At 50.2% G+C, this 21,147-nt stretch overlaps 1 protein-coding gene across 1 annotated transcript; it reads left to right on the forward strand.

Annotated features, from left to right (window-relative positions):
* The first annotated feature begins 299 nt into the window (after positions 1-299).
* Positions 300-20,567, forward strand: ECHDC3 (enoyl-CoA hydratase domain containing 3). The gene is made up of 5 exons (XM_082449871.1): positions 300-691; positions 5,491-5,612; positions 7,001-7,098; positions 11,431-11,631; positions 16,717-20,567. The coding sequence occupies exons 1-5, from the start codon at positions 522-524 to the stop codon at positions 17,026-17,028; spliced, it is 903 nt and encodes a 300-aa protein (XP_082305997.1). The 5' UTR covers positions 300-521; the 3' UTR covers positions 17,029-20,567.
* Positions 20,568-21,147: the final 580 nt, after the last annotated feature.

A 21,147-nucleotide genomic window follows, 5' to 3' on the forward strand; every position in this document is an offset into this window, starting at 1 on the left:
GCCTCCTTTAAACCCTTTCATCTGGACTTGCAAGAGAAAAACCCTCAGAGCGCGCCTGCAGGTTTAGAGTCGTTCACCCCAGAACCAAGCCCTCAACTGCTCCCGGGAAGGGCGCCAGGGACCAGGGGGCGGGGCGGCGCGGGGGGAGGGATCAGAGGCGGTGTAGGGATATCGGGGGCGGGGCTCGGGGGTGGAGCAAGGGCGGCCGGGGCGCCAGGGGAGGGGTTACGGGGGGCTGAGAGTCGGGGCGGGGCCGGAAGACTAGGGGGCCCGGGCGGTGGGGCGGGGCGGCAGGGACCCGGGGGCGAGGTGACGGGGGCGGGGCGGCGGGGCTGGGTCCGGTCTGGGTGAAGAGTCCGGTCGAAACCTGGGCCTGCGATCCCCGACTCGGTTTTGCCCGCTGCCCGGAGCGGTCGAAGCGCAGCTGCCCGACTCGCCCCCGCGCCCCTCGGAGTGCCCAGAGCCCGCGGTCCTTGGCGTTGAGCTCAGCGGCGTCTGACCCCGGCGCGTCTCTGGCCGCCATGGCCGCCGCCGCGGGCCTGCGGGCCTTGGGGGCGAAGGGGTCGGGCTGGCTCCGGCGCGGCCCGTGGCCTCTGCTCACCGCCGGCTTCTGCAGCGGGGGACCGGCCGGGATCGGGCGGCCGGAGCCGGGGTCGCGCCCCACTAGCACGCAGCAGCGGGACGGCATCAGGTCAGCAGCCCGCGGGCGTGCGGGGCTGTTCCCAGGGAGGGTGGCCGGCGGGACCCGGGAAGAGAGAGGGGCGGAGGAGGCCGGGCCGCCGGCCGCGCCACCCCATGCGGAGTACAGCGAGGCTCGGTCAGTGGTCAGCTCCGCCAGCCACGGAGCCCAGTTTATCCATCACAGCGGATCGGTCCGGCGGAGAAGTCCGACGTGGAGGGAATCCGCGGATGCTGCGTTTACAGACGTCCCTTGCCTGGGCCCAGTGGCCTTCGCGACCCTGCAGGACGCACACGGAGGATTTAAGTGGGGCTACCTGGGAGGGCTCCAGCACTGCCCCTAAACCCAGGCCAAGTCGACAGTGCAGTTGGGCTCAGCGTGGGCAGCCTTGTGGGAGGCTCCCCCGCTGCTGTACCTTTGAGAAAGCCCTTCAGTAGAGGGTTCTGTGCCTCACAAACTTGACCTGGCTCCGAGGCGAGGTCAGGCATAGCCGAGCCGCTCCTTGGCCCTCATCCAGAAGTGCCCACGTGAGGGCAGGTAAATAAATAGGCTGAAGGACACAGGGTACTGAGCTCTGCCCTTTGGCTCAACAAGCCTAAAACCCTTTTACAAAAACATACCAGGGCACACACTTGAAAGTGGACGGTGGCGTGATGAAGGTAGAAGGCCCCAGCCCCATCCAGGCCTCACTCTGACGTTTGCCTGGCCAGGGCAAGAGTGCAGAGGGAGGCCTAGGTAGCATGTCTGAGTATTTAGACCTTACAAATCAAGCTGTGAAATATGTTTTCTTCTCTTCCCCTCACAAGTAGGCCGTCATAAGACCTGGAAGGCTGTGTTTGAATTTACAATCCCCAGGCTCCTAGGAACTCCCCCAAAGCAGGGGAGAGCCTGCAGCTTTGTTCTTTTCTTCCCACCCTGTGCTGCCTGCCTGCCCCACCTCTCCACCCCTCCCTCCTGCTGCTCTGCCAGGGGCTTGGCACACAGGTCTGCAGACACCCCATGCAGCATGCCCACAATCTGTCTAATCCTTCACCCCCCACAGACAGCTGCTCACAGCCACCCTCTGGGCCTAATGGTGCCCACTGCAGAGCCAGGGAATTCCAGGGTTTCAGGTGACTGGGGCGGGCTGTGGAAGAGGGTGGTGATTTCCAGGTGGGCACATCCCAACTTCCCAGTGGACTCCTTGCTCACCTGGAGGGGCACTGCTAGAAGAGGGGCCCGGGCAGGGGCCCTTCTTGCCCATTTTCAAGGGCACTTCTGTTTTTGCAAATCTGGCCCATTTGGCATGGCAGCCAGGCAACAGAAGATCTCGTTGATTCTCCAGAGTTAAACATGAATCAGAAGGGGGGGATGGTGGGAACAATCTATCATACATGCTGGGAATGGTTTAGTAGGAAGGAAGCCCGGAGGCCAGCACTAAAGCAGAACTATGTCAGGCACTAAGTGGGTGAGCTGGAGCAACTCACTCAAGTGTCTCTTTTCAAAGCTGCTTCTCTCGGTGACAGTATTGCCGTGTAGTGAGGGCCAGCTCAGAGCTGGGTACTGTGCTCGGCGCTCCACACTCCTTATCCTAACCCTTACTACAGCCCACTAGGTAGATGACATTATCCCCACTCGACAGTGAGGAAATGGGTTCAGAGAGGTAACAGCCTGTTCTAGCTCACATGGCCAGGAAGTAGGGTTGCCAGGAGTCAGAGAAAGGCCCATCCACCTCCAAACTTGTCCTCTTGCCGTGCCATCTCAGGGTACTCGCCACTTAGGTTTAAAAGAGATGCCAAAAAACTAGACGAGGTTAAAATCCACAGCAGTTGGTGGAACTGGCCGTGAAAAACAGAAATGCTCTTTTTGGTCATGAATTCAGTCAACAGATATGTGTTGAGTGTCTCCCCTGTGTGGGAATCTGGCAGTGTCTTGCCTCATGGACCTTCTGGTGGTTTACGCCAATAGGATGGCCTTCCGACAGCTCACTGCGGCATCTACAGGGACCATCTCTTGCCCCGTGAATGGAAAGTTTACACTTTTTTTTTAAATAAATTTATTTATTTATTGGCTGCATTGGGTCTTCGTTGCTGTGCACGGGCTTTCTCTAGTTGCGGTGAGCAGGGGCTACTCTTCGTTGTGGTGGATGGGCTTCTCATTGCCGTGGCTTCTCTTGTTGCGGAGCATGGGCTCTAGGTGTGCGGGCTTCAGTAGTTGTGGCACTGAAGTTGTGGCTCAGTAGTTGTGGCTCACGGGCTCTAGAGCGCAGGCTCAGTAGTTGTGGTGCACGGGCTTAGTTGCTCCGCGGCATGTGGGATCTTCCCGGACCAGGGCTCGAACCCGTGTCCCCTGCATTGGCAGGCGGATCCTTAACCACTGCGCCACCAGGGAAGCCCCGGAAAGTTTACACTTTTATCACCTGCCCTGGTGGTGACCTCACTCTTAAACAGATCCTCTCTCAAGAGGGGTGGTGTTAAAGCTCCAGGTGCAAGACATCCCATGTTCTGAACCAAGGTAGCCACTGGGGGAATTCAGATGGGTGAGATCCTGAGGAGGTATTATCCACCGGGTTTGATATCCTGTGGAATGAGGAACGAGCCATTGGGTCTCAATAACCAGTTGAACCGCAATCCAGGATGGCTTTCTGAGATAAGCAAAGGGGGAGGGGCCGGTTGGGTCACTGGGGGAAGACGCCCAAGGGGCGGCTCGGTGGAGGAGTCCAGGAAGCAGGCCGGTGAACTTGCGGGTCTGGAGCTCAGAGAGAGGTTTGAGGTGGGGCCAGGACTGGGCGTGGTCAGCACAGAGGCGGTAGCTGACGCCAGGGCCCCGGTGAAGTCGCCTGGGAGGAGTGTGTGGAGCAAGAGGAGGGCCAAAGAGGGGGCGCTGAGGACCGTGGTATCCGGGGGTGAGAAGAGGGCTGGGAGCCCATCACAGGAGGAGAGAAGGAGCAGCAGAGAAGCACCAGAAGAACGGGAGGAGGAACGCATTTCCAGAAGGCGAGCAGGGTCACAGCGCCACTGGGTTTGCTTCTGGCAGTTGGGAGAGTCTCGGCAGCACCAGCTCTGGTGGCGTGGGAGCCACAGAAGCCTGGTGACCCTGGGTGAACTCGCAGTTCAGAGCACTCCGGCCAAAGGATTAACAGGACACACGACACATCAAGGGCATTTGAGGGCTGGCATCTTTTTACACAATTTTGCCTGAGGCCTTAGAATTTAACTTAAGCATATGTCACCGATGGGATGGCAGCTTTTTAGGTCTGTTATAGCGAGCACACTCATTATTTTATTGGAAGGCTTATCAGCAGTCTCTCTCCACCACCCCCAAAATATGGTTTCTGGGGCTATAAGCATATCAGCTACCAGTCACTTTTGTCCTTGGGAGAGAACATGTTTATGAGAAACCAAACAACGGCTATCACAGCCACCTGAAGATGGCAGCAAAACTGAAGTGGCATTCCAAAGAAAATGGTTATTCTTAATAACGCACTGAAATAAATTCAGTCATCGAAGTGGTTTCCCAGAAAACAATGGCACAGAGGCTATTTATTGAGGATCCAAGTTGACACACAACAGTGGAAATATCAGATTCAAAAAAGAATGAGGGGCTTCCCCAGTGGCACAGTGGTTAAGAATCCACCTGCCAATGCAGGGGACACGGGTTCGAGCCCTGGTTGGGGAAGATCCCACATGCTGCAGAGCAACTAAGTGCATGTGCCACAACTACTGAGCCTGCGTCCTAGAGCCCACGAGGCACAACTACGAAGCACATGTGCCACAACTACTGAAGCCCGTGCGCCTAGAGCCCGTGCTCTGCAACAAGAGAAGCCACCAAGTGAGAAGCCCACGCACTGCAACGAAGAGTAGCCCCCGCTCACCACAACTAGAGAAAGCCTGCGCGCAGTAACGAAGATCCTATGCAGCCAAAAATAAATAAATAAATAAATTTATATTAAAAAAAGCCACTTATTAAAAAAAAAAAAAGAATGAGGAAGGCAGAAGACGTGGGCAGAGATGGATGGGAAACAGATAGAAAATATACAACAATCATCTGGTGTCTGGCTCGTTGCCCATTCCGTATAAGAGCAAAAAGAAGACATTTCTGTGTTTGGGCAGTAAGATGACAATCCAGGTAATTATCACCAGCACGTGGGGTACTTTAAAACAGCAAGCAGGCCTTTGAACACCAGCGTTTGGGGGATGACGTCCAGGAGGCCCTCTTGCTGCACAGTTCTTCACGTATCACCCCATTCTCAAACAGGAATGATTTTTTTGAATTACAGGATGTCACTATAGAGAAGGTGAGACAGTGTTGTCAGATATGCATATTGGCATCTGCATCTCAGCTGCCTCTTCTGTGGGGTGGGTGGGAGGAGATTTGGGGCCGTATTTTCTCTCTTGGCTCCTTCTCTAACCTATTCTTTCTGAAGAACAATGGAAAGAAGCCAGTTGAAAGTAGCACTGGGTGTCAGACCCCTCCGGCCCCCGCCGCTGTCTTACAAACCTCGCAGCCACTCAGTCTGGGCGGTGATGATTTTGGAACGGCTGCGTCTTGCCCTTTTTGTGGAGGTGGCAGTAATGGTTCTGACAGCAAACTTGGAGAAAAAGGGAAACAAGGGAAGAGAGAGAGAACCCCACCTGCATTTCAGGTAGTCTCCTTGTCTTGACTTAGCTGTCACTCCCGAGAGTTAACAAACCCTCTCAATGGCCTCTGAGCGCCCACAGCTCTCTTTTCTGGGGTTTTAAAAATAGCTCCCAAATTAGAAAGGAATTGCAAGGGGTCCTTACTTGTTTTGACTGGCACATGACCCGGTAATTATAAATTGTTCTTCGCAGGAGCATTGTCTTGAGCGATCCAAAGAGAAGAAACGCGCTGTCACTGGCGATGCTGAGATCTCTCCAAAACGACATTCTTCATGAAGCCGAAAGCCAAGATCTGAAGGTCATTATTATTTCAGGTATTGATCAGATGTCCATCCTCAGTGTTCTGCAGAGCCCAGAAGAGGTGTCTCAAAATTCTTTGGTTAACTAGGGCATTCCCTCATTTAATGGGAGAATTGTTTTGAAGCTCCTAAACTTGTGCATGGTGGGAACCTTGGTCCTGACACTACTAACTGTGGAAATTATGGCAAAGATTACTGTGCAGTGAAAATATGTCTTTTCCTCTCTGTTGGATAGTAAACATTGCCACTCGTGGCTATGCTGGTCTTCCCATCAAAAGCAGAGCACTGATTTCCTCATGGACCTTATATGATGGGTTTAATCGCCAATCCTTTTGGTAGACTGCCTAGTCGGCTAGGACCAGGCTGCTAGGACACTCGATCGGTTTGTCTTTCAGTTCTTACCAGGCTCTCAACTGAGATGCGCAGTCTTCTTCAACGGTGCCAGAAAGGGTGCCCTATTTTGCCCAATTCTTTCCTTGCTCTTTTTCCAGTAAGAATTTTTACCAAATTATCTGGTGATGATGGCAGTGGTATAAATAATAGCAACGTCAGTATTTTAAAGCATCCACAGACAAGTAATATGGATGTTGCTCTGTGATGCTTTTTTTAAAAAAATTAAGGATCAGTGTTTCCAGAGAATGTGACCTTCTTATCAGTGGTTGAATATACATTTTCAACTGTTTCATGTGGTGAAGAGAAAAGAAATAGAGCTGTTTGAGGTCAGCAGTCAGGGGGGGCGTACCCCGGATGCAGCGAAGGCAGCTCACTTCCAGACGGCACCATTTCCTCCCTTGCTGCCTGTCAGAACCGCCAGGACAAGAGGAAATATGAAGAGGTGTTACCGGCTTCTCAGTGGAATTACATTTTGTTGTTGTGGTTAATGACAACAATGACAATAGAACCACGTCCTCAGGTCCCTTGTTTATAAAATAAAGGGATTCTCTTCACACTTTGACCTTCCTGACTCCAGCCGCAGGGGTGGCCGTTGTCTACAGGCTAAATGACAGGGGCGCTGCTGAAGGCCGGGTGGATTTATGTGGCCCTGGGTGAGTCTGTGTACTCAGGCCAGACCAAGTCCCAAAACAAAAAGTGTGGGACCAAAGGGACGACTCTGAAAAGAGTACCGTCGCCTTGGTCACTGAGCCGTCTCCTTTTTGCAATTGTTGTTTTCACTGGTTTCCACCAGGGACCTTTTAGAAAATAGATGCCTCACCCTGCACTGTCATCATAAAATACTGGCTGTAGCTTTTCAGGCGAACTGGAATTATTCTTATCAAAATCGGGCCATTAACTTTCTCTAAGTGTCCACAGCGTCCATACGATCGCTCCCTGAAGTCGTTCATCGCCCCAGCTCTGGCTATTTACATCTCTGTCTTTTCTTTGCTCAACTGGAAACATTGCAGCTGAGGGCCCTGTATTTTCTTCTGGGCATGATTTAAAGGAACTGACGGATGAGCACGGCCCAGATTATCACGCTGAAGTGTTCCGAACCTGTTCCGAGGTAAGCCAGGGTGACAGTTGACATTGCAAGCCTGAGAGTGATAACTGTATTAAATATTGAATTAGGCTTCTAGTTTACAGATTAGATCTTAAGCTATGAGACGTCACCACTGCAGAACTACTGAAACCTCTATGGTCATCGGTGAACGCTTCATCCAAGCAACTATTTGGTGTAGACTTTTCAGAAGTGACCATGGTTGGCTTTGGATCTTGCCATAGGCCAAAGAAAGGAAAACATATGCTGCTACTCAGAGTTGCCACCTCTGCCTTAAGGGGGTATGTCTTGGTATCCATGTCTTAAGTAAGAGGTAAAGGGCAGAAAGGTACATCTTTAGAGAGGAAGAACCTAAGATTATTAAAAGTTTTAAAATTTTAAACTAAAACACCTCTGTTAATGGCAAAGAGAGCATTCATAACAATAATGACTTTTAAAATTATTTTCAAACCCTGCTTTCAACTAACCTTTATAACCACTGCCTCCGAGTAGGAAAATTAACTTCTTCATTTTTACCTCTACTCCATCGTCTGTCTCTTTAACCACATTACGGAGGGAAATTGACAACAGATATAGGGGAGGAAGAACAAAAGTTGGGGATGACTTATAAATGCATCAAATCAACCCAGATAATCAAAAATATAGAATCCAACTTTAAGTAACACATTGTTCATTTAATGAGCATCTACTGAGCAGCCGCTATATGCATACTTGCAAGATACTGAGGGAAACAAGCAAAAAAGAGTTTCCAGCCGACCTGAAACTGGAAGTCTAGTTGAGAAGGAAGACGTATAAAGCAGTTTCATAACCTAACCCTAAGATTACTTCACCTAACTTCTCCTTCATACATTGACTTAGTCATTCATCTCTTTGGTTATTAATGTTATTAATGATTCAACAAATATTTAGCAATACCTTCAATGTAGACCAGACAGAAGTGAGCATCAGAGAGGGGAAGGGGAAGGTGATTGGGATACATTCTCGTTTTCCTTGCCCTTCCAGAAACCCCTTAGGAGATCAGATTATAGTTTCTCATTTCGTGGAGGGACAAACCGGAAAAGTGACCAACTTGACTTCATGGAGATGGAAGCAAGTCAGAGCCAAGACTTCAGTCTTTTGTTTCACATTAATGATGTTTATGGGACATTCCGCTGTTGTGTTTGCCAGGACTTGGTGCTTTAAAAGTTATTTTTCTACTAATACCTCGTATGTTTGGTCGCAATAGAAAATCATCGTAGAGAACCAGTGGAGCCCTTCCATCCTCCCTAAAGGGCCTGTTTTGGTCACTTTTCTGTGGTATCTTCATGAACTGAGATCTAAACAGCAAAGGGCCACAGGGGAGCTGAGCTTCTTCCCCGGACAAAGGCCAGATTTTGTGGAAGCTTCCACCCCACGGATGCCTCCAACTCACTGAAAAAAGACGCAAACAGGACCTTGCCCCGATGTAGTAAAATAGGAGTGAAAGTACACTGACTTCTTTAATACTTTTTCAAAGAAAATCAAATTGCCCTGGATAAATCTGAACACCATGAACTTGTGCGAGATTTCAGTTTGCAAGTGTAATCAGCAGGCAAATTGGAACAGAACGAGCTAGGTATTTCCTCGCTCAGCTTATGCATGAGAACAGGTGATGGTAGAAAGGAAGAAATATCTGGATTGTCTCCGCATCTAAATTCTGTAGCAGATTTGTCACAGACCACAAGTGCCGCATGATGGTTAGTTATTTACAAATCAGAAATGGGGCAAATTGAGAATGAGAAGAAACACCTGGTCAGGGAAGAGCAAACGTCACCTTCCTCGGGCAGATGTGCGGGGCTTTCGCTGGAGGCCCATCCTGGCCTCTTCTTTTGTCCCGTTCAAGTTTGAAGGTGGAAACCCTGGTCCAGGAAGAGTCTTCCCTCCTCCTCACACCCACCACTGACGTGACAAAGGGACAGGGCCACTTGCTTTGGGAACGAGCGTAGAACCCTCCGTGATGCTGTTCAGTGAGACTGGGGCAGAGTTAAATTTATGTCCCATTTTGGAGTAGGCAGGACCAAAACAAGTACTGAATTCAGGAGGCAAAACAGGAGGACTAATCATTCTTGACAATCAAGGGATTGGTTACCCAGCTGGTGTATTAGCTAGGTTCCCTCTGTCTTTCCTGAACTGCCCTCTAACTTTATTTAAAATATTTTTTTAATTATAAAAGTAATAGATACTTCTCATAGAAAATTTGGAAAATCTAGACGAACAAAAGGAAGAAAAATAAATTACTGATACTACACCCATGATCATACCACCCAGAGAGAACTGTAAATGATATTTTGCTGTATTTCTTTTTCATCCTTTCCCATGTGTACCCATTTGTTTGAATGATCATACATGGGTGTGGAAGAAAAATAAATTACTGATACTACACCCATGATCATACCACCCAGAGAGAACTGTAAATGATATTTTGCTGTATTTCTTTTTCATCCTTTCCCATGTGTACCCATTTGTTTGAATGATCATACATGGGTGTGATTATACAGTATAATTCTATAATATCATCATAGCATTGAATGCTTATTATGTGCCAGGTGATATTTTGAGAACTTTAGACATGTTAAGTTACATAATCCTCCTGTTCTGTAAGGTTGTTACTATAATTATACCCATTTTACAGATGTGAAGACTGAGGGATAGGCAGAAAGTAAGTGATAGATGGGGTGTCAGCCCCCAGCAGCCTCACTCCAGACCACCATGCTGATATTTCTCTCAGAAAATTTCATTGTAATGAGAATGTAGCATTCCATTGCATTGGAATATATTTTAGTTTATATAGCCATTTACTTATTTTTGTATATTTATATTATTTATAGTTTTTACTATTATAAAATAATGATTTGGTGACCATCTTTGTCCAGACAGCTTTTTGCCCTATTTCAGATTATTTCTTAGAATTCCTAGATCGAGGGTAGGATATTTTTTAATGTTGGTGATCTACTGGATTGCCTAAGTATTTCCCACCAGCTTGTGTGGAATCTCAGCCCTTCCTAGACGACAGGCAGGAGACAGACTGTGCCACCCAAGTCACAGCCAACTGACTCTTCATACCTTCAGTTGATCAGGTGACGGATGACACTCAGAGCTGAAACAGTCTTTTCTGTCTCTGCAGTCAGACCTTAGACACTCTTGTGCAGCCTGCTTGCTACTGTATCCACTGAGAAGCAGCGCTGCCCCTCACCTTCCCCATCTTCACGTATGTGCACGAACCCCCTATACCCACCAGCAGTTTGGGGTGCTGGTACATATATGTGCGTTCCTCTGGACGAGGGTCATTAGCATTTACCAGATTCTCAAAAGGCGACCCCCCAAAGTCAGGAATATGATATCATATCCCTAAATATATAATTGGTCATTTTATAATAAAGCTGACAAGTACCAAATGTTCATGAACACAAAAAGTAAGTTCCTTAGGCAAAACCTTGGAATCCGTGAAGGTCGTTTTCCTTGGAGCAGCTGTGTGGGAAGCAAGCCCAGGTCCCCGCCTCCCCTCCCTCCTGCCGAGGTCGAAGGGCAAACATTTATACACTGAAGTCACCATAGTAGCACAATCTGTTTAGAGTGTCATGGAAAAAAATGGAGAAATTAGCCAAGTTATTTCATAAGCTGCAAAACTAAGTTAAAGTTCTGGGGATTTTGGGGGGGAGGGGTCTCACCTGAGCCAGTTTCCAGCTCCCCTCTCTGTGCCAATGCATTTTGGAATTTTGTTTATTTTGATGACAGCGGGGTGTTCCCCACCATCTTAATAGAATTGAGAGAGTATCATGGTGGTAACTGGAGAAGTAATTACTAAGGAAATTACCTCCCAGGCCCTTTCCCACCTGTTTCAGACTTTTAACACAAGAGCTCCATGCAGGCACCTTTGGGACAGAACTGCTTGTTCCCCAGAGGTCAAAGTCAGCCCTCTTCTGCAGCAGGGTTGCTAGGGGAGCGGTTGAGGGGACAGCATCCTCACAGAAGTCATGCTGGGGGACAGACCAGGGGCCTGCAGTCAGACAGAGGTGGCTCAGACCCCATAGTCCCCCTTGCAGATCTGGTGGCCTTAGGGGGTTACTTCCCCTGTGACCCTTGGTGTCCTGGTTCCTTCCTCCTGGATCTCAGGAAGACCAAATCATACAGTCTGGCTCACCATCGATATTTAATGAAAGTTATTCTCTTTGTGACGTCCCCTACCCTTTTGTCATAGAATCTGATACACTGATAGTATAGGAAAAGGGCTCTGAAAACAGTAAAGTCACATAAAATCCTAAGTGTTCACGTCGCACCTCACTCTTGGATGGAAGTGAAGCAGGTGTGTTTGCTCTTCAGGTCATGATGCTGATCCAGAACCACCCGGTCCCCGTCATTGCCATGGTGAACGGCCTGGCCTCTGCCGCCGGGTGTCAGCTGGTTGCCAGCTGTGACATTGCCGTGGCGAGTGACAAGTCCTCCTTTGCCGCGCCGGGCGTGAACATCGGGCTCTTCTGCTCCACCCCCGGGGTGGCCCTGGGGAGAGCGGTGCCGAGAAAGGTAACTGAACTCCCTGCACCCCCTTGCTAGCTGTGATCCTCCAGTGCCTGTGAGGGTGAGTTCCAGAACTTTCTTGTTGAAAGTACCATTTGATTCAGGACATTCTGCCCAAAGCAGAGCTGGCTGAATGTACTAATGTCTCATGTTGGGAGGTTATCCCAGTGGCTGTCAGTTTGTAAATCACTGCTTTTCATTCTTGCCTACCCCTCAATACAGCTGGTTAGGTTTTTAGATATGCTTTGTTTTCATAAAGGTGAACATTTTTTGCACTCTTATTTGAAATGCAATTCAGACACAGTTTTGTTTCACAGAAAGGTTGCCCATGAGCTATAATAGCATGGTGACATATGCCAGTATAAGAGGCTAGGACACTTTGTCGCTGGCTTCCTGTTTGCCAGCAATCTGTCTCATTCCAGAACGGACTAAAAGTAGCTGATACACTGAGTGTGTCAGGTTTGCAGTGGTTGCAGGAATGTCCTGTACATGGTGTGTCAAATCTGCCCCAGAAGGAGCTGCATTGCCAGAGTTGTTCTGTCATTGCTAACCCGAGTCAAGTCCACTTTCTTCACAAAGCTTTCCTCCTTCCTATAACGTCATAAAGAATGTTTACTGAACAGCTCTTAAGTGGAAACCGGTGGTTTCCTTGTTCTAGAAAAATACATCCTTATTCTCAACTGGAAATCTGTTTTTAAAGGGGGTGCCAGAGTCATAGCAAGTAGGGAATCTAAATTGCTTTCTAGAATATATTAACCATTGTAGCATCAACTAGGAAAATTAGCAGTTGCTCACATGCCGGAGGCACAAAAGAAATGAGCGCCAAGGGAAATCAAGCCACAGGACCAAGAGGTTCAGGGGAGCACACCTGCCTTTCATGCACCTCATTAGCTTTTACAAAAATGTGTGTTTGTGAGAAAATTCTGGTGACAGATACCTACAAACACACACACTTAGGAAAACCAGCTGGATGTGGGCTCCACATTGGAAAAGGTGACCCTCAGAACACAACAGCTTGCTCCAGTGTCCTCAGACTCAGGGGGGAGTCTGGATCCCACCAGGATACACATTTACCTTAAATGTTATATATTCATTCAATAAATACTTCTTAAGTCCCTGCTTGGTGCCAGCACATTAAATTAAAATGCATCACAAAGTTATCGTCAGAGCTTATGAACGAAGTTATCTTATAATTGTGCAAATCAAATCTCCAGGCCTTTTGCACATTAAAGGTGGTTGCTTGGCCAACCTGCCACTGTTCAGCTTTGACACCTAACATTCTGGAAGGTTACATGTTAAAGCATTTGAAACCTTTAAATCAGCCCTACTTTCCGGATAAGAATATATTCTTTCTCAGAACAAACTTTAGGACTTCCCTGGTGGCACAGTGGTTAAGAATCTGCCTGCCAATGCAGGGGAATGCGTTCAAGCCCTGGTCGGGGAAGATCCCACATGCCGTGGAGCAACTAAGCCCGTGCGCCATAACTACTGAGCCTGCGCTCTAGAGCCCGTGCTCTGCAACAAGAGAAGCCACCGTATAGAGAAGCCCAAGCACCACAACGAAGAGTAGTCCCCGCTCGCCACAACTAGAGAAAGCCCACGCACAGCAACGAAGACCCAACACAGCCAAAAATTAAAAATAAATTCTCATTTAAAAAAATCTTAAAAACAAACTTTAAAAATCAAGGCTTATACTTGAGTCCCAGAATCTTACAAATTGATCATATGTGTCAAATTTTAAATTCGTTTTTGAGAAGAAAGAAGGGAAAATTTTTTTGACAAAAACAGGGCTTAAATTCCCAGGAAGCCCAGTTCTCAGAACCATGTTGCATAAATCTCACCTGCGTGGCCCCCCCAGGAGGAAAACTAGGGATTCACAAAAATCTAAAACCGACCAAAACACACCCGCCTGTCGTCAGTGCTTGGCTACACCCACAGGGACGCATCCATACACGGGCCGCCAACTGCGTGGATTACAGGCCAGCGTCCCCGTGCACATCCGCCGGGAAGCAAAACTAGCAGATGCCTTTGCAAAGTGTCCCGGTTGGGAAGCTCCGCCCCTTTCACACGGGTGAGGCGGCAGGTGTGGGTCGCCAGTGCCCTCTGCTGGTCACCCTCGGGAACTGCCCAGCTTGCGGAGGACGCTGCCTTTTGTCCTGCAGAAACCGTGGCGAGGAGCCCTCGGGTTCCAGCCAGACTGAGCCTGGGCGTGAATCATTTACCACGTGTGCAAAGTGTCCCCCTCCCCCGGCTTGAGTTAAATATGCATCTTCGTTGCACATATACAAGACCTGCCTGGTGCAGCTGCTCCCTCCCCCAGTCAGAGCTGGTCTCGCCCAGCCCCTCAAGCTGGGTACCACAGGCAGGGGGAGCACGTGAAAGACCAGAGCCCCCGCTTCCCAAACCAGTCAGGTCTCCGCCGGAACACTTGCTTCCCCCAATTTACCCACAGTAACTCTGTGCGTCTGCGGAATCTGAATTCCTAATTGTCTGATTAGATCAGAGTAGAACTTGCAAGATGGAGAGGATGTTAAGTGAAAGCCTTGCTACCCAGCCCGCGTGCAGATCACCAGAGAGCCTGGGAACCAGGAGTCTCAGGCCACCCCCCTGCCCCAGACCCACCGCGTCAGAATCTGCATGTTAACAGTGACGCTGTGGCCACCATAGGCGTATGTTCAACAGCCCACCTCACGGAAGGGCTGGTGTCTCAATGACTCACCGGAGGTCTCCCGGCTGATGAAGTTAACCCATGATCCCCTGTCAGGTCCTTCCCTTCTGGTCCTGCCGAATCGCAGCCCTAATGCTGATGCACCACCAGCTAGTTCTTCTCCTACACGTGACTTGCGGAACCCCCGAGACCCCTCTGCTTTAAATAATCAGGGGCCTTGATACCTAAAGCCAACATTGGAGATTCATACAAATTTACAGGAAGAAGAAGCCTGTTAATAACAGGCACTGCATTTTCTAGGGGCCTCCTGGGTGCCCCGCACTGTAGTATAAGTTTTACACAGCTTTCTCCAATCTTCACAATTCTGCAGGAGAATGGGAATCTTTACTCCCATTTTTTCAGATGAGGAAACAGACTCAGAGGGTTAAACTGCCCCCTTAAGTTCGTGTGGTTGATAAGTGGGATTGGAACCTGGGGACATCCGACACCAGGGGTCAGCCTTGAAGATCAGCCTTGGCTTGATTACAAGGGTGAGAGGAGGTATTTTCTTCTCTCATCTGAAGTTTCAGGGAAAACAGTAAGTAAAGATTGTGCTAATTCGCCATAAAATAGGCTTTCTTTTTCTCAGGGAATGCCCACTCTATTATCTAATCCGTGTGGGTACAACCCCTATAAATCAATGTGGTGCTAAATAGCGTTACCCCACCAGGCAGGTAAGGACACTGATGCCAGAGAGGGCCATGAACTAGGTAGGACCAGGTAGGAAGCTGAAGGCGGGCCAGGAACATGAGTGCCCGGGACAGGGGGTGACTCTTGTCTTCTCTTGCTCCTTCCCCAGATCGGACCCCCTGGCCTCTGCCCTTCACTGGGACTCACTGGGAGTCTTCAGAGGCGTCTTACTTAGCAGCCCTGGACCAGCAGCACCGGTTTTTAGCTCCACATTCAAACAGGCACTTCAGACATGCTTTGCAGTGACAGTGCTGTTCCTGTTCAACTATGAAATAGCCTTGTAGCTCCTGCTGCCTCCAACATGTCATCATGAAATTTCCAAAACTGGACAACATTGGGATTTAGTCCTCTCCCCTAACTGCAGAGGAGAAAATGAGGCCAACATCGCCTTGTCCCTGGTGGCCAGTCCAGTCCACTGTGTGCTCCATCTGTACCCGCCTTCTGGCCTCTCCTCCTCCACCAAAGCCCAATCCCTCCGTGCTACGATCTAGTCTCATGATTGAAAAAACCACCTTAATAGGTGGTTCTAAACTGGGAGCAATATTGGCGCCAGGGGCCGTTTGGCAGTGCCTTGATTGTCACAAGTTGGGACAGGGGTACTACTGCCCAGTAGATAGAGGCCAGGGATGCCACAAACATCCTACAATGCCCAGGACAGCCCCACACAACAAAAAAATTATCTGGTCCAAAACATACAATAGCCCTGAGGTTGAAAAACCATGACTTAAGTGCTGGTGATACCACAAGCTAGTCCAATGATCTGTAACAAACCACCCTCAACTCAGTGGCTCCAAACAATAGTAATTTGTTTACCTCATGAATCTGCAACTTGGATAGGGCTCAGAGAGGAAGGCTTATCTCTGTACCACAAGGTCCGTGGCCTCAGCTGGGAAGATTTGAAAGGGGAGCATGACAGCTGGGGGCAGTGGTCTGAGGGCCTGCCCGCTCCCACATCTGGCTGTTGAGGCTGCCTCTCACCTGGGACCTCGGCTGGGCTGGTCAGGGGCACACACAGCACAGCCTCAGTGTGGCTTGGGCTTCCTCACGGCATGGCAGCTGGGCTCCAAGGCTGAACAGCCGGAGAGAAAGAACCAGTGGAAGCTGTGTCACCTTCTGACCTGGCCTCTGCAGGACTGTGGCATCACCTCTCCTGTACTGTGTTTGCCTCCATCCATCCACTCCTTAAATCACTCACCAGTAAATATCCTGGCGCTGCCTACTATGTGCAAGGTACTCTTCTGGTGCCGGCGATACAAAAATAAACAGAACGGTAAGAAAAAAAAGTCTCTGACCTAGTGAAGTTTTTGTGCCAACAAAGGAGATAATACAATAAACAAGATGAATGTGTAAAATATATAGTAAATGGTGGCAGTGCAAAGGAAGAAAATGCAGCCAGAAGGGGGTATGGTGCTGGGGTGTGAGCTATGATTTCAATAGAGTGGTGACACGTGACCTGAAGGAGATGAGGAGGGCCCCCCCCTCTCCTGGGTGCTCATGGATCCTGTCCCTGGCAGGAGTCTGGGGATGGAAGACCTCAGGGGTGATGGGGGACATGGTGTTTGAGGAGCAGGTAACTGGGCCGAGCGTCAGGGTACAAACGTCTCTGCAGAGTGAACCGGGGCGGGTGGGGCCTGGGTGGCGCTGGGTCGCAGGACAGCCGGTGCCTAAATAACGGCCCCTGTCCCCTCCCACAGGTGGCCTTGGAGATGCTCTTCACCGGGGAGCCCATCTCTGCGCGGGAGGCCCTGCTCCACGGGCTGCTGAGCAGGGTGGTGCCGGAGGAGCGGCTGGAGGAGGAGACCCTGAGGATCGCGAGGAAGGTGGCCTCGCTGAGCCGGCCCGTGCTGTCGCTGGGCAAAGCCGCCTTCTACAGGCAGCTGGCTCAGGACCTCAGGACCGCCTACCACCTCACCTCCCAGACCATGGTGGACAACCTGGGCCTGCCGGATGGCCAGGAGGGGGTCAAGGCCTTCCTCCAGAAGAGGAAGCCCGTCTGGTCACACTGAGCGGCCTCATCAGAGGAACCGGGGGCCGTGAGCCCAGTGGGCAGCGCTCAGGGCTCCCCCCCACCGGCCCCACCCGTGACCTTCCGACCCCCAGACACCACCGCTGCCTCGTGACTGTAGCAGAGCCAGCCTGCTTTTCCGGCATCAGTCGCGTCTCAGTGCACGGGGTCTGGGTTACGAGCCAGTGCTCCCTGGGGAAGGGGTGACCTGGAGGGTCGGGTGCTAACGTGAGCGGAAGGGCTGTGAGCACACAAGAAAGCCCGTGTGTGATGCTCCTTCCCAGGACCTTAGGGGAGGGGACGCCCCCCACCAGGGGAGAAGGCGAAGATAAAACTGAGACGAGAAGGAAGGATTTCAGCCCGACTCTGTGACCGGAAAGGGCCCCCAAGGTGGAGGTGGTGCCGGTTGCCCACGACGGGAAACATTTCAGATCTCCACGAGATACTCTCCACTCTGAAAATCTTCTTGATTCTATTGAGAAATAATCATGCCTCTGGCTTTGGGATAATCTTATGGGATCTTTTAAAGATTACCTATTTAGAGAGACTGGTAACTTTAACTTCCCAACCAGACTGTAAGCTGGTTGAGAGAAGAAAATCAATGAACTCTTTGATGCCTGTGCTGATGGACGTCTAGTAGGTGCCTGGTGCTTCTGTAATGAAGGTCCCTGCCATCAGGATACTGGGAACCCGGACCCTGAGCTAAACCTGAGGATAAAAGCATCAGGGAGAGAAAGGAGGGACGCAGAACACACATTCTCCCCCACGAAGAATCCTCTGGAAACATTTCCAAACTCTGCTCAGCCTCTGGTAAAGAATCCTAGACTAGCATCAAGCATTTGAGTCCCCCAAAGGTGGTTTAGGACCTAAACATCTTACTTTCTGGCTTCTGGTCCAGTTAGGCCCCAGAAATGTCCTAGACCTCTCATCCGCCAGCTCACACCTGGGGCTGATCATTTTTTTTAAGGCCAATTTTTTTTTTACCTATGAGTAGAGTGGCCGTAAATGTAATTAGTACCAAAGACAGACACCCATGAGGCTCTACCCGGTGGTTCTCATTCTAATCACGGGGGCAAGCAGCTCCTGGAAGGGAGGTCCCCTAGTGGGTTTCTACTGAGATTGGCCTTTTTTTTTTCTTTGCCAGAGTTTAGAAAGGTGAAAAAGAGTGTTTTCTTGGAGGGCTTCCCTGGTGGCGCAGTGGTTAAGAATCCACCTGCCAGTGCAGGGGACACGGGTTCGAGCTCTGGTCGGGGAAGATCCCACATGCCACGGAGCAACTAAGCCCTACGCCACAACTACTGAGCCTGTGCTCTAGAGCCCGCGAGCCACAACTACTGAGCCCGCTAGCCACAACTACTGAGCCACAACTTCAGTGCCACAACTACTGAAGCCCGCGTGCCTAGAGCCCGTGCCCTGAAACGAGAAGCCACCGCAATGAGAAGCCTGCGTACCACAACAAAGAGTAGCCCCCGCTCGCCGCAACTAGAGAAAGCCCGCGTGCAGCAACGAAGACCCAATGCAGCCAAAAGTAAACAAAATAAACGTAAAAAAGAATGTTTTCTTGGAAAGGAGGAGCTTGTTACTGAGAACGTTCCTCAGAAGAAGAAAGATCATCAGAGCCACCAGTCCCTGGAGCCTGGTACACACCAGCACCCCCTGTACATCCTCATTCAGTCACCACCAGAATCCAGCAGAGCGGGGCCACCATCGCCTCCAGCTTACGGATAAAGCCGTGGATGCCCTCCCCTCCACCCCCGGCTGCCCACCTTGTCGGGGAGCCTGGGCTGGAGGGAGGCCAGCCTGAAGACCTGCCCCCTGCCCCTCAGCTTTCCAGAACCCAGGGCTGGGCTAAGCGTGCCCCCTGGAGGACTTCGCCAGTGCACCGGGGACGTGGGATCTGACTATTGGCAAATCACCAGTGGAGTTTTACTACGAATCTGATAAACAACTGTCTGAAATTTCAACCCAGGCTGTGAAGGACTGGCCGTCATGATCTGCTCAAAAATAATCCGCAGGGGGGGCCCTGCGGGTTGCCCCCCGTGGGAGTTGCTGTGTGGCTGTTGATAGATCCCACAGTGAGGAGAGGGTGTTATAAACTCTGGGCTTTGGAGAAAGCTAGCAAAGCCTTCTCACACGTTCCAAGGAAAACCAGGTTGCCTTTCCAGTTTCTGTATGAGCGGCACCATAGCCTCCAACCAGGAAGTCCTCTGGCCTCTAGGCTGGCTTCCCAACCTGCGAGCTGAAGTGCCTCAGGGACTCGCTATAAATCTTTATAATCGCCGGAGCAGAAAATAATCCAGAAGGAAAATCTGCTACCCAACCACCAGTGTCATATTAATTCACCCCCAAGGCAAATATAAATTGGGGCTTAATTTGCATCTCTGCTTCCTTCCACTGGGATATTGAATGAAAACTTTCTGATCACCACACAGATGACTGCTTTTGGAAAGCCTCGTGTGTTCATCTTTCCCTCTGTACCATTTACTGCTCAGGGAGCTTTGCTGAGCTCAGCCCAGAAGACCCCCCACCAGTAGATTCAGGGACTAGAAAGTCAGTGAAAGGGGCCTTTGATTCTGCGCGGCCTGGGGGAGAGAGCATTCCCAAGGCCGGCCTCAGCCCCCCAAAAAACAAACAGATGGCGGGAATAAATGACTAATTTTACAACAACAAATGGGGGGGCCTCCCAGGAGATTTATTGAGCCGAAACTCTTGACAGGCAGCCCTCGGAAGGAGCTCTCTCTGCTCCCCTGGTATGTGCAAGGCTCAGAGTAGTTAAGGCATTGGCCACACTTGAGCCAGCATCTATATGACTCTGAATCCCGTGCCTCTGACACCACACCGCAGTCCTCCCAATGTACCGAAAAGATCACAGTTCCAGCCTGGAGAGACGGACGACCAACGCACTCAAAGGAAACCAATCAGAAATGGCAGAGCCAAGGCAACACAGCTTTGCTTACCGAGGGGATACAGGAGAAGCACAGATTCAACCTCGAAGAACACCGAGTTCAAGTCCGAGGATTGCCACCATCTAGCTGTGTGACGGTGCAGGTGACGGAGCCTCTTTCAGCGCCCAGGTCCCCTTCTGGGACCCTCTTGTCCTCCCGGTTCTGACACTGCAGATTCTACAGCAGTGGAAACTTGCTGTGAAACCTGAGACAGGTAGCTTTGCTCAGAGAAAATGCTCTTTTACAAAAGGAGATGGGCCTCTTTCCCGAGAAGTGGTGAACAGTGAAAACACCTGATTACATTGGAGCACGAGAAATCCATTACGGAGCCTCAGAGCCTGGGGGCCACACCTGAACCTTTTTAAAATGTCCGGCTGGGAAGCACCTACAGAGTGAAATCGGCAATCATTCTAATTTTGTCTAGGGGCCCCCTTTCCTCTCTCCGTCCTCTGAAAACCCACTGCACTAAGCTTTTAAATTGTTTTAAAATATTTGACCAATGAGTGATTATTCTTTCCTGGCAGTCGTTAAGAGGCCAGAGTTCAAATCAGCCTTATTGAAGCTCACCTGTTACTGTTAATAAACTTACGAAATTTCAGTCTTGCAGGGGTTTTTCTTTCATGTTCTGGAGCCCAGAATGTATTTTTCAGGTCCCAACCAGAGGCCCCCCAAGAAGCTGGCAGGCCGTCCTGGGCCTGCAGGATGGGAGGGCCAGCACCCTCTGGCTCCCCGGGGGAGGGGAGGCCGCTGTCCCACAGGAAAGGGGGCAGGAAGGCTGGGGGCCGGGTGAGTCCGGTGTTGTGGGGTTTATGCTCCTCTGACGTCCTCGCTGATTTTCATAGCGATGTTTCCTTCCAGGCTGCCTTTCCTGCCCGGGAACGTCTCAGCTCTGACCCAATTTGCAAGTATTTGTTCACAGATTTAAGAAATCTTTCCCTTTTCTGTTGTATGTTTTCAATATTTACCTTACCTAACTCTGTATTGAGATGGTACTGGCCACGTTTAGAAATTTCTAGGAATCTAGAAACAGGAAAAGAAATGTGTTGATCAAAGTGGAGTGTGATTTAAAGCGTATCAGTGCTTCGACTGATGTAGTGATTGCTCTGTGCCAGGCACCGTTGAAGCATTTTCTGTATGTTAATACATGAATCCTCATAAAGTCTCTATGCACTAGG

The sequence above is a fragment of the Balaenoptera physalus genome, assembly GCF_965194825.1.
Source record: "Balaenoptera physalus genome assembly, chromosome: 2".
Taxonomy (NCBI): Eukaryota; Metazoa; Chordata; class Mammalia; order Artiodactyla; family Balaenopteridae; genus Balaenoptera; species Balaenoptera physalus.